The 14576-nt window shown below is 39.0% G+C and overlaps 1 protein-coding gene across 1 annotated transcript in view; it reads right to left on the reverse strand.

The window, feature by feature from the left end:
• PDZD2 (PDZ domain containing 2) overlaps positions 1-14576 on the reverse strand; it is a 718112-nt gene that overhangs the window by 105375 nt on the left and 598161 nt on the right. Inside the window, 1 exon segment of the mRNA XM_053701173.1 lies at positions 13732-13876. Coding sequence (XP_053557148.1) covers positions 13732-13876 — 145 coding nt within the window.

The raw sequence follows: 14576 nt of genomic DNA on the forward strand, positions 1-14576 counted from the left end.
GTCCATTGATTTTAAGAACTCTATACAATTAAAAGACTACTAAATACAGTAGAAATTAATTATTGACAAATGCATAATAAAAGACAATGCAAATTCACTTAATTTGAATTTGAAATTAGCAGTAGAATATTTCATGTCAAATGTTAAAGTTAAAGGGACATTAAACCCCAAAAAAACTATTTCATTATTCAGATAGAGAATACAATTTTTAAAAAGTTTCCAATTTACTTCTATTATCAAAAATGTTTCATTCACATGTTATTCTTTGTTAAAGAGATACCTAGGTAAGTAGCGTGCACATGCCTGAAGCCCTACAGGACAGGAAATAGTGCTGCCATCTAGTGTTACTGCTAATGTATAACAGTGTTGTAAAACTGCTGCTATATAGTGCTGCAGATACGTGCACACTCTTGAGCTTACAATTCTGCTTTTCAAATAAGTATAACAAGAAAATGAAGAAAATTTGATAATAGAAGTAAATTAGAAAGTTGTTTAAAATGTTATGTTCTATCTAAATCATGAAATTAAAAACAATGTATGTCCCTTTAATTCAATTTCCCCTCTCTGTACCATGTGACAGCCATCAGCCAATCACAATATGCATATATGTATATACTGTGCACTTTTGCACATGTTCATTAGGATCTGGAACCTAAGAAAGTGTGCAAGTAAAAAAGAATGCTTTGATAATGGAAGTATATTGCTTTATCTGAATCATGAAACTTTATTTTGGACTTTAGTTTTTCTTTATTGTGCGTCTTACATTAAAAAAAGTGGAAAATAAACTCTTACAGGCACTTTAGTGCATGATATGGTTAGTAATATGTCACTAAAAATCTACAATCTTACGCCTAGATTACGAGTTTGGCGTTAGCCTTAAAAAGCAGCGTTGAGAGGTCCCAACGCTGCTTTTTAACGCCCGCTGGTATTACGAGTCAGGCAGGAAAGGGTCTACCGCTCACTTTTCCTTCCGCGACTCGAGACTACCGCAAATCCCCTTACGTCAATTGCGTATCCTATCTTTTTAATGGTATTTGCCTAACACCGGTATTACGAGTCTTGGAGAAAGTGAGCGGTACACCCTCTCCTGTCAAGACTGATACCGCATTTAAAAGTCAGTAGTTAAGAGTTTTATGGGCTAACACCGTAACATAAAACTCTTAACTAAAGTGCTAAAAGTACACTAACACCCATAAACTACCTATTAACCCCTAAACCGAGGCCCCCCCACCGCATCGGAAACACTTAAATAAATATATTAACCCCTAATCTGCCGACCGGACATCACTGCCACTTTAATAAATATATTAACCCCTAAACCGCCGCACTCCCGCCTCGCAAACACTAGCTAAATTTTATTAACCCCTAATCTGCCGTCCCTAACATCGCCGACACCTACTTACATTTATTAACCCCTAATCTGCCACCCCCCAACGTCGCCGGTACTATATTAAAGGTATTAACCCCTAAACCTAAGTCTAACCCTAACCCCCCACTAACTTAAATATAATTTAAATTAAACGAAATAAGTTTAAACATAATTAAATAAATTAATCCTATTTAAAACTAAATACTTACCGATAAAATAAACCCTAAGCTAGCTACAATATAATTAATAGTTACATTGTAGCTAGCTTAGGATTTATATTTATTTTACAGGCAACTTTGTATTTATTTTAACTAGGTACAATAGTTATTAAATAGTTATTAACTATTTAATAACTACCTAGCTAAAATAAGTACAAAATTACCTGTAAAATAAACCCTAATCTAAGTTACAATTACACCTAACACTACACTAACATTAAATAAATTACCTAAACTACCTACAATTAAATTAAATAAACTAAATTACGAAAAAAACACACTAAATTACAGAAAATAAAAAAAGAATTACAAGAATTTTAAACTAATTACACCTAATCTAATCCCCCTAATAAAATAAAAAATCCCCCCAAAATAATAAAATTCCCTACCCTATACTAAATTACAAAAGGGCTTTTTGCGGGGTATTTCCCCAAAGTAATCAGCTCTTTCACCTGTAAAAAAAAAATACAATACCCCCCAACATTAAAACCCACCACCCACACACCCAAACCTACTCTAAAACCCACCCAATCCCCCCTTAAAAAAACCTAACACTACCCCCCTGAAGATCTCCCTACCTTGAGCCGTCTTCACCCACCCGGGCACAAGTGGACATCCAGAGGGGCAGAAGTCTTCAATCCGATCCGGGCAGAAGAGGTCCTCCAAGCGGCAGAAGTCTTCATCCAAGCGGCATCTTCTATCTTCATCCATCCGGAGCGGAGCGGGTCCATCTTCAATCCAGCCGACGCGGAGCCATCCTCTTCAAACGACGTCCTAACACAGAATGAAGGTTCCTTTAAATGACGTCATCCAAGATGGCGTCCCTTGAATTCCGATTGGAAGTTCAATCTTATTGGCTGATTGGATCAGCCAATAGGATTGAGCTGGCATTCTATTGGCTGTTCCAATCAGCCAATAGAATGTGAGCTCAATCCTATTGGCTGATTGGATCAGCCAATAGATTTTTCCTACCTTAATTCCGATTGGCTGATAGAATCCTATCAGCCAATCGGAATTAAAGGGACGCCATCTTGGATGACGTCATTTAAAGGAACCCTCATTCTGTGTTAGGACGTCGTTTGAAGAGGATGGCTCCGCGTCGGCTGGATTGAAGATGGACCCCGCTCCGGATGGATGAAGATAGAAGATGCAGCTTGGATGAAGACTTCTGCCGCTTGAAGGACCTCTTCTGCCTGGATGGGATGAAGACTTCTGCCCCTCTGGAGGTCCACTTGTGCCCGGCTGGGTGAAGAAGGCTCTTCAGGGGGGTAGTGTTTTTTTTTTTTTTTTAAGGGGGGATTGGGTGGGTTTTAGAGTAGGGTTGGGTGTGTGGGTGGTGGGTTTTAATGTTGGGGGGGTATTGTATTTTTTTTTTACAGGTGAAAGAGCCGATTACTTTGGGGCAATGCCCCGCAAAAAGCCCTTTTAAGGGCTATTTGTAATTTAGTATAGGGTAGGGAATTTTATTATTTTGGGGGGATTTTTTATTTTATTAGGGGGGTTAGATTAGGTGTAATTAGTTTAAAATTCTTGTAATTCTTTTTTTATTTTCTGTAATATAGTGTTTGTTTTTTTAGTAATTTAGTTTATTTAATTTAATTGTAGGTAGTTTAGGTAATTTATTTAATGATAGTGTAGTGTTAGGTGTAATTGTAACTTAGGTTGGGGTTTATTTTACAGGTAATTTTGTACTTATTTTAGCTAGGTAGTTATTAAATAGTTACTAACTATTTAATAACTATTGTACCTAGTTAAAATAAATACAAAGTTGCCTGTAAAATAAATATAAATCCTAAAATAGCTACAATGTAACTATTAATTATATTGTAGCTAGCTTAGGGTTTTTTTTAAGGTAAGTATTTAGTTTTAAATAGGATTAATTTATTTAATTATGTTAAATGTATGCAACGTTGAGGTCGGAAGATTAGGGGTTAATAAATTTAATATAGTGGGGGGGGGGCAGATTAGGGGTTAATAACTATAATGTAGGTGGCGGCGATGTTGGGGGCAGATTAGGGGTTCATAGGGATAATGTAGGTGGCGGCAGTGTCCGGAGCGGCAGATTAGGGGTTAATAATATAATGTAGGAGTCAGTGATAGCGGGGGCGGCAGATTAGGGGTTAATAAGTGTAAGATTAGGAGTGTTTAGACTCGGAGTTCATGTTAGGATGTTAGGTGTAGACATAGATTTATTTTCCCCATAGGAAACAATGGGGGCTGCGTTAGAAGCTGGACGCTGCTTTTTTGCAGGTGTTAGGTTTTTTTTTTCAGCCGGCTCAGCCCCATTGTTTCCTATGGGTAAATCGTGCACAAGCACGTTTAGCCAGCTTACCGCTACCGTAAGCAACGCTGGTATTGAGGTGAGATGTGGAGCTAAATTCTGCTCTACGTTCACCTTTTTGCGGCTAACGCCAGGTTTAAAAAAAACTCTAATACCAGCGTTGTCTTAAAGGGCCACTGTAAGTAAATATTTTCTATGCCTGTTACTAACTACCCCAAATACGCTTTTTATCAATAGCATTTCATTAACATATCTTTACCGTATATCAGAAATCTTGTCTGCAAATGTAATTGTTTTCCAAACCCTTTGCTCTGTACCAATCCGTTTACAATACCTAGGTTTCAAAATGGCGCTTTAAACACAAAGTTATTGGTTTAAGTATTTTGAACATGCAGTGCTGAAAATAGTGGGCAGGATAACGTGACATCATCGGCGAATAAAAGATATAACTTTTAGAACGTTATGAAACTTCGTTTTGGAGAAAATATAGGTCAGTAGGTTTTAATTAATGTTTATTAACTTTAATATGTTAGTTGTTTAGCTTAAAATTTATAACAGAAAGTAATCCTTTAAGGGAGCGGTGGGAACAATAGGCTTGTTAGCCCGCAAGCCTTACCGACAAAAACTCGTAATCTAGCCGTTAGTTTTTACAATTTGTGGTGAATTAATGTATCACCATAGGCAGGCAAATACAATCTGTCCTGTTAGGAGTGCTTGGGGGAAGAAATGAGAAACACAGCTTTCTGTAATATTTTTACTATAGCTACATCCGGAAAAAAACAATAATGAAAGGCAATGCTTGGAGTACCCCTTGTGAATGCCCCAAGTACCCCGAGGGGTACACGTGCCACAGGTTGAGAAACTAGGCTCTAAACCACTGAGTCCTAATGCTGTGCAAGAGTTTGGGATTTGCTCTAACAACTTTGCAGTATATAGATTACAAAATAATATATAGATCAAGAAAATGAACGGTATACTCAGGCAAGCAGGTAATACAAATGCATTGTATCTAAAGCGGATTCAGAAACACCCTTAAAGGGACATAAAATAGGTTGAGATCTGTGCATATCCTAAAAGGGTTAATTAATTAAAAATAATTTGCATAAAAAAATGTTTAAAAATTGCCGGCAAGTATTTTAAAATAATTTTCAAAAATAAGCAAAATGAATTACATAGCTAAGCTGCCTAGAGCAGCCATCTCCAACCCCCTTATCAGTGTTTAGACAAAGGCATTGTATTTCAACTGAGTTCACAGCTTCTAGGCATGCTCCAGCAGATAATCCCTATGCACTTTTGCATTCTACCAAAACAACAATAGTTATAGATCACAGAAGGAAATGTGTGGGGGGAGTTAGAGCTTTACAATTCAGAAATTAAAAAGAAAGGGTTAATGGCAAGGCACTGCAGTATAAATTTGCAAGTAAAGTAATTAAAGTACATATTATATTTTGTCTCTATCCCAACTTGTTTTATGTCCCTTTATAAGGGTTAGGCTCTCTCCCATCCAACACGAGCTTATGCTTATTTCTTATGATGTATATTGTTTACATAGCTTTTCTGTACTCCTGTACTGAAATTTATAGTATAGGTGAAAGTTTCAACAGGAAAACAGCTATTCCACATGTCAAAACAAAGGTAAAGGAACTAAATGTAAGCAATTAAACACATTCCAAAAGATAAAATGGATCATTGGGAAGAACATTTACAGTTCACTTTCCTTTTAAAGGGACAGTCAAGTTCAAAATAAATTTTTCATGATTTAGATAGGGCATGCAATTTTAAATAACTTTCCAATTTACTTTTATCACCAATTGTGCTTTGTTCTCTTTGTATTCTTAGTTGAAAGCTAAACCTAGGAGGCTCATATGCTAATTTTCTTAGACCTTGAAGGCCGTCTCTTAGGTGAATGCATTTTTACAGTTTTTAAACCACTAGAGGGTGTTAGTTCATGTGTGTCATTGGCTAACATGCATGTCTGACAAAAGAACTGAAATAAGGGGGCAGCTTGCAGAGGCATAGATGCAGGGTAATTACAGAGGTAAAAAGTGTATTATAACTGTGTTGGTTATGCAAAAACTGGGGAATAGGTAATAAAGGGATTATCTATCTTTTCAAACAACAAAAATTCTGTTTTTGACTGTCCCTTTAAGAAAACAATTTGATATACTATGGCTTCTAATTGGTTGAACTACACATTGACACTGTTCAGGAAAAACGCTTTTGTGGAGGGGAGCGGTACAAGAATTATGCTTACCTGATAAATGTATTTATTTCCGGATATGGTGAGTCCACAGATTCAACAATTACTGTTGGGAATATCACTCCTGACCAGCAGGAGGAGGGAGAAGAGCACCACAGCAAAGCTGGCCAAGTATCACTTCCCTTACCCAAACCCCAGTCATTTGTCCAAAGGGAAATGGAGAAAAAAGAAGCAATACAAGGTGTAGAGGTGCCTGAGATTTAGTCCGAAATAACTGTCTTAAAATAAAGGGCGGGCAGTGGACTCACCATATCCGGAAAGAAAGAAATTTATCAGGTAAACACATATTTTGTTTTCTTTCCTAAGATATGGTGAGTCCACAGATTCATCAATTACTGTTGGGAACCAATACCCAAGCTAGAGGACACAGATGAATAGGGAAGGCACCACTGCTTGAAGAACCTTTCTCCCAAAAGAGGCCTCAGCCAAAACAAAAGAATCAAATTTATAAAATTTGGAAAAAGTATGCAGAGAAGACCAAGTTGCAGTCTTGCAAAATTGTTCCACATAAACTTCATTTTTCAAAGTCCAAGAAGAGGAAACGGCTCTCGTGGAATGAGCCGTAATTCTCTCAGGAGTTTGCTGTCCAGCAGTCTCAAAAACCAAACTAATTATACTTCTCAACCAGAGAAAAAGAGAAGCAGCATTAGCTTTCTGACCTTTACGTTTCCAGAGAAACAAATAAACAGGGCAGAAGATTGGTGAAAATCCATAGTCGCCTATAGAATTTAAGAACATGCACAACATCCAAGTAGTGCAACAAACGTTCCTTATGAGGAGGATTAGGACACAGTGAAGGAACAAGAATTCCCTGATTAATATTTCTATCCGAACCAACTTAGGAAGGAAACCTAACTTAGTACGAAGAACCGCCTTATTGACATTAAAGGTAAGTTAAGGCGAATCACACTGCAAAGCTGAGAGTTCCGAGACTCTCAGAGCAGAAGATATAGTAATAAGAAACAAAACCTTCCAAGATAACAACTTAATGTCTATGGAATGAAAAGGCTCAAACAGAGCCTGCTGCTAAACTTTAAGAACAAGGTAAAGGCTCCAAGAAGGAGCAACAGACTTAAACACATGCCTGATTCTGCCAAGGCCTGACAGAAAAATGCACATCTGGCTAAAATCCAAGGAATCCTGACCCTACTCCAAGAGTAGTCCTTGGGATTCACACCAATAAAGAAAGTTACACCATATCTTATGGTAAATCCTTCCAGTAACAGGCTTTGAAAACCGTGAATCATGGTCTCAATGACTGGACTCAGAGAAAACCCCGCTCAGAAAGAACAAAGCGGTTCAATCTCCAAGGCAGTCAGCTTCAGGGAAACGAGATTTGGAAGAAAGGAAGGGGCCCTGAATCCAGAAGTTTCTTCCTCAGAGGAAGACTCCGAAGGTAGGGGGAAAGACATGACATCTCTGCTAGGTCTGCATACCAGACTCCTGCGAGGCCACGCAGGGGCTATTAGAATCACTGACGCTCGACTCCTGCTTGATATGAGCAAGTGGAAGGAGAGCAAAGGGGAGGAAACAAGTATGGCCAGTCTGAAATCTCAAAGAACCGCCAGAGCATCTATCATAGCGGCCTGTGGATCCCTTGACCTTGAACCGTACCATTGAAGCTTGACATTCTGCCTAGACACCATCAGTAGTCCAAGCTCCGGCAACCCCCCATTTTAAGGTTAGAGCTGGAGAATACCTGCAAGATGGAGTTCCAGCTCCCCAGGATGAAAAGTCTGTCTGCTGCAGAGAAATTTGCCTCTCAGTTAACGACACCTGGAATGTGGATGGCAGAAGACAGCAATTGAGAGCTTTCATCCACTGAACTATCAAGGACACCACCTCAATGGCTGAGGAACTTAGAGTTCCTCCCGTGGTGGCTGATGTAAGGTTATTGAGGTGATCTTGTTCGACTGGAACCAAGCTAAGGGACAACTGAGGCAGAAGCTATCAGAGCAGTGTAAATTGGTTCTCAACTCCAAGATGTTAAAGAGAGAGCAGACACTTCTGTGGCCTCAAACAGGTCCCAGACTGCTTCCCAGCCCAGCGGGTTGGCATCCATGAACACATCACCCAGGAATGGTCTCCAGAAGCGACGCGCCCTGAGACAGATCTTCCTGTGAAAAAAAACACCACGGGAAAGGTCAGCTTGAGCGACTGAAACTAGATCTATCCTCATGAGGCAGATCCGAACGTTGACTATTCTTATAGAAAAAGCCCAAAAGGAATGATGTTCCATAGAAACCATCAGACCAATATCTTCCATACATTGTGAATCAATGAAAAGTGAAGGAAAATCCACTGCAGCTAGATGCAAACTCCCAACCTCTGGTTGCAAAATGAACTAAGTTGGTCTACCTGAGCCACTAGAGCTTGCTGCTGGCTGGACAGTAGACTGCAGAGAGAGGAAAATGAGATACATCCTTGATTAAGCTGACCTTTGATAGAAATCTTGCTCCTAGATAGAGAATTTAATAAGGTCCCAAAAAATCACTCTTGTAGATTGAACAATTTGAACTCTTCTCAAATTCATTTCCCATCCATGGGAAGAGTAGATTTGGACAAGATCTCTTGAAAAAGAGTTTGCTCAAAGGAAAGGTGACACCTGAACCATATAATAGGTGATGAGGCCAGGAATTAACCCTAGTCTCTCAGATCCCGGGCAGAAGGGAATAGTCCACTAAGCCACAGGCAGTGGAAACTATTGTCCAGGAATGTAATACCCCAAGACTTAAAAGTCTTTCTAGAATGAAGAAACTCAGAAAATTGAGAAAATCTTGAATCATGTGAACAATAAATACACATCCTTCAGGTCTATGTTCGTTATGAACAGGCCCTCTTGAACCAAAGTAGAATGGATACTACTTTGAAGGTCAGAACCTGAGGTAAAAACCTAGTGCCCATTCCCAAACTGGGACTGGGACCATCACTCCCAGAGAGGAAGGTCCTGAACTCCAGTTTAATGAATGCCTCTCATCATATCTGGAATGCATATACTCTAGAAGGAGAAATCTGCCCCTGGGAGGAAAACTTAGATTGGACTAAGTTTGGTTGGATTCCAAAAACCATGTCTGACCCTGCAGAGAGAGGAAATGAAAACTTTCCTTTAGTCTTGACGAGTGGAAGAAAAACGTTATTTCACCGGAAAGTCAGAGGATAAGTCTGCCAGACCAAGTCCAAACAAGGTCTCATCCTTGAGAGGAAACGCCAGAATCGAAATATGAAGTAAACATAAAATATGAGAACCTGCAACAGCAGAACTATAAAGCCTATGCATTATCCCTAAGCCACAGGTAGGGCTTCTCAGCTGACCAAAATTTCAGCCACAATGCTAGACCTGGCTAGCACAGCAAGGTCTAATAAGGACAAGGCATTGCCTGCTAAATGAACAATTAACCTCCAGCTTCTAACCCATTGATTCATAAAGAAGCATGGATCGCTCTATAGCGGATCGAAGTTCTCTTGAGCCATAATAGGAGAGCTCTCTTCTATTCAAGGCAGTCATGCGATTTTAATGGAGATAGCAACAGGAAAGTCCTTTTAAAAGACAGTTAGATAGGGAGAAAGCTTCTCCTATTTCCGTGAAAATATCAAAAGCATGTTAGAACATCATAGAAATGATTAAAGTTTTAGAAACTTCCAAGGGTTGAGCAACAACCGGAGAAATCGATGTCGTCCAAGTAGCTAAAACCTCCTTTAACAATACATGAAGTGTGGCAAACATACATCTGAAGGAGACCACTGCTAGCATCAATGAAGGAATTATACTGTCCGAAAATGAGATTTTATCCTCAGAAGCTACCGGCAAATTATCCTCACCATGATTTAGGAGAGAGAGCAACCTGTGTAGCTGTCAGTGTTTTTTCCCTGTTGTGTTTGCCATGTGCTGCTGGCAGTCAATTTACTCACCTCTCTTCCTGACTATGGTGCATTGTGGGGGGATGCTGCTCATTTCCTGCATGTCCCTTTATGGCCAACTGGTGTGCATCATCCAATGTGAGACATGATGCAGTCTCAGAATTGTGATGTCATGACTTATTATTTAAAAGGTCTCTGTTCAGTATGCTTTGCCTTTGCGTTGTCTCAGACCCTGTTTGTGAGAGTTCCTGTGTATTACCTGGCTGTCTGACGTCCTTCCTGGTTCCTGATCCCTGGCTTGTTCCTGACTCTGCTGTTTTCCCTTGTTCCTGATTCCTGCTCGTCTGACTATTCGCTTTGGCTCCTGACTCGGCTCATCTGACTACCAGCTCTGGTTTTGACTCCTGGCTTGTTATTTGACTAGTGGATCTTGTTTATTAAGTTTTTGCTATTAATAAAGGTGTGATTATTTTGCACTTCTCATCTCAGTCTGATTCCTGGCACCCTGGACAGTAGCCAAATGAGGAGCAGAAACCTTACTATCTAATCGATTTAGAATGTCCTCTAGCGTTTTCGCCTTAAGGATCAGAAAAGGCAGATAAAGCTTCTGATTACCGCAGAGGATACCTGAGCTGCAAAATCTGCAGGCAAATACACTCCTTCAGGAGACTGAGAGGAAACGCAGGGGCACTGCATGGGATTGCCATAGAGGCTTGGACGGATTAGGAGAAAGCTGTGGGCATTGCTGTGAACAGCATCATCCTGGGAGACATGAGGCTCAGAGGGGCAACAACCAGCAGCAGCAGAATAGCATAGACAATTAGTCTCTTTAAACCTTGTGCCTGAAAGACATGAGGCGCTCAAACAAAAAAGATAACTTGATTTATCAAAAGATTCAAGTCAAATATGAGGACGAGAAATGTTCATAAAAACAATTGTGTCCTCAAGAGCCAAAGGCAATTCATCTTAGGAACAGACCCCTCGTTTCCAATTACCGAAGAACTTATGCCCCAAATTACTCATTCTGTTCTTCCTAGACATGATTTGCTTTAACCACTAGACTACAGTGATATAAAACTTAATTTATAAAAACCCTACTGAAGGAATTATGAAATAAACACTGGGTTAGCATATAAGGGCTTTTCTATAAAAAATATGCACAAACACACAGAGAACATTAAAAACAATGTTGAGAATGAGAAAATTCACAAGTTCATTAATAAACGTTGGCCGCTTAAAATGAAAAAAAGAAAAATATACTATTCTATAAAATGTATAGCATGAATTTATTGTAACCCATTGCAGCATTATGTGTGATTCATAAATTACACTCCAGAGGAGAAAAACAAATAGCGCTGCTCCATTTTCAGGGCATAGAACGAGGAGGGTTTGCATATACGCAACTCAGAATAACCTAAAATGGCGCCGTTGCGCATCTCTGAGAAGTCGAAGGCGGGACCAAGAATCGGCAAGAAATGAAATGTGCATCCATCGCGCTTCATTATCTCGAAAAAACTAGTGGAGAATAACCAGCAACAAATGTTTTAACAGGGCAGATAATAAAGGCACCGCTCTGCTTTACTGGGAACATCACACTATTCCCATAGGAATGGCGCCACTTGAGAGAAAGGCGTGCTCTCTTAATAGAGCGTCCGCCATTGTTACTAAGAACACTTGCAGACAATTAACAGAGTACATGTTTCACAATTTCAAATTATAGTGAACAATAAAAATCTGAGCCCCCAAAAGAGGGTTAACTCCTTCCTTTACTTTGAGATTAACTCTTAAGTCTCCTTATAGTCACATACAAAGTGTCGTGCCTGCTCACTGCCAGTAAACATCCCTTAAGGATATTGAGTCCCACATTAAAAGGACATTAAACACTAAATACATGCTAGATAGAATGATGCATTCAAAGAAAAGACTAGTCCATGAGCTAACATGTAGATTATTTTTTAAAGTTTTCATTAGTTGTTTTAAAAAGTGACAAAATAAGTGTAAAGTTTTAGTGTCTATAAAACACTGGGAGCTGCCATGTTGTAACTTGTGTTACCTTCTCTGCTGTGGCCAATTAGGGACCGTTATAAATAGGTCACTAGAGTGTGCAGCCAATGGTTGTGCTGGATTTAACAGTGTTCTGCACTTCCATTTCTAACAGGAACTGAAAAGCTCACAATTTCAGAATGGAATTACAGGCAAAGAGGACAAAATAAATAATGAAAGTATATTGCAGAGTTGTTTTATATATACAATTTATCATTTTATATTACCATCCTCAAGTGTTTATGTCCCTTTAAGCACAGAGAGCCCTTAACCCCTTCAGTGCCAGCCTTCTAGCTCCAGAAGACAAAAGGCACTTACCTGCACATCTAGCTGTCCGGCAGGAGGACAGCTCACCCAGTATGAGAGGATGCCACACCTCACAGAGACCTGTGACAAAAAGAAAGATCAAAGCAAACCTACTCTGGCTTTCTATACAAGGGCAGCAACATGTTAGAAAAATGCAGTGAGGCCCACCTCACAAGTTCCTAACTGCTTTAAAGCCACCATTGCCATACTGAAGAGACTAACGTGGAGTACGGCTAGACCCAATCTTGAGAGGAAAGGTCAGAGTAAACCTACTCTGGCTTTCAAAATAATAAAATTTTGATTGAAGTGAAATAAATCCAATTTTCTTCAAACAACAAAACGTCACCTCCTCCTTGCACTGAAGGCAAAGAGAATGACTCGGGTTTGTGGGAAGGGAAGTGATACTTAACAGCTTTGCTGTGGTGCTCTTTGTCTCCTCCTGCTGGTCAGAAGTGATATTCCAAAGAGTAATTGATGAATCCGTGGACTCACCATATCTTAGGAAAGAAAGCAGTATCACGGCTGTAAATAAACAGCAAAACAAGAGCTATCAGACCACAGAGATCAATCGATAAATGCTAAGAAGCAAAGAAAATAGAGCACAATTTCATGATTACCGTCCCTTTAATGTAACTTCATAAACCAATTTTATATCCATGTAAGCACAGTCTCATATACTTTATAAGCAGCTAACAAACTGCATAAGATATAACCAAACACCATGTTTACAGAAAGATGTATTTCTCGTTCTGGTTGTACAGAAGCTGTAGCCTGAGGTCAGTCTTTAAAATCATTTTAAATATTGCATTCTTTAAAATGATAAACTCTAAGGTCCTGTATAATCTCTCCAAGTGCTGAGAAGACATCTGCTAGAAGACTTTGCCAAAAAAAACACATACTGTTAATCATTAACAGACAAAACATTTTTTATAGTTGATTAAGATTAGAAAACCACAACATGTTTTAGAATAAAGTTGTGTACCAAAAATTCTGAAGAGTCTGTATATCAATTAATTTTTTGATAATATTTATAAGATCAAATAACTGGCGTACTTTGCCCTAATAAAGAACTCACAGGGAAACAAGGTGTACTAAAAAGAAAAGGTTATTGATAGCATTAAACACACATAAATCAGGCACAAAAACACCAAATATAAACCCTTAAAAACATTTCCAAATAACTTTACTTTAAAGCCAAAGAGATTTGAGACACAATTCCAGACTGACTGTAGTTTGACACCCAATGCATCCCACACCACGGGTTCCTTACTTGGATTATGGTTCAATTTAGGGTACATTTTGAAAGTTCAAATCAAAGCAATGTTAGCTACAAAATAAAGCACCATTATTTTATGTCAATCTATTTCAGTAAACAAAAAATGCATTATATAGCTACCTGATACTGTTTTGCGGACTTCCAATGTTACAGCTGAAGGCAAGCTCTGGACAAAGTCGCAAGTTTCCTGGTACGACATACTGCTCACTTGAATACCGTTAATAGATAAGATCTCATCGCCGACAGTTAACTTTCCCATAGATTCCTAATAATGTGACAGTTATAAATAAGAACAAATAGCAGTCAGAACCTCTCTGTGTATGATCAAAGAGCAAGTAGTCTACATGTAAGGGTATGTAACCAAGCCTTGTTTTTAAATCACAAACTGTATTTACTATACACCTACACACACTGCAATTCAGCATTCTATTTAAACAAATGCATTTCTAACAATGAGTTTAACCCTTGAAAAGTTACAGATCCACTCAGGAGCTACAAAGCATTGTCGCTCCTAAGCTGGGGCACGGCTGATGAGCCAATAAGGAAAGCCATAAGGATGTATTAGCCAATCACTGAATATGTTCTACTACTCTAACACTGGGCGCACAGGTTTAACAAGAGTCAAACACACAGTTTGTAAAGGCATTTGTTAAATAATAAAACACAACAAATGTTGTTATCTATTAAAATGTTAATACAACCAATTGCCTTAGTTGGTTAAGTCAGTCTTTAAAACCTTTGTCCGACCTAGGGCCTTGAAGAAATGTAGGAGTTGATTTTTATTGACCACCTCGGTTTTCTTTACCTCACATCAGCTGTGAGATGATAGAGCGAAGCAAATAGCTGTGATCCAATAATAATTTTATACCTATGCCCTGTGGTACATATAGACCATAATACAGGGCCACAAAGTTACGTGTCAAGGAAGAGTAATGGAGGGGGGGGGTCTTAGCTTTGCAACCATT

The sequence above is a fragment of the Bombina bombina genome, chromosome 2 (genome assembly GCF_027579735.1).
Source record: "Bombina bombina isolate aBomBom1 chromosome 2, aBomBom1.pri, whole genome shotgun sequence".
NCBI classification, from domain to species: domain Eukaryota; kingdom Metazoa; phylum Chordata; class Amphibia; order Anura; family Bombinatoridae; genus Bombina; species Bombina bombina.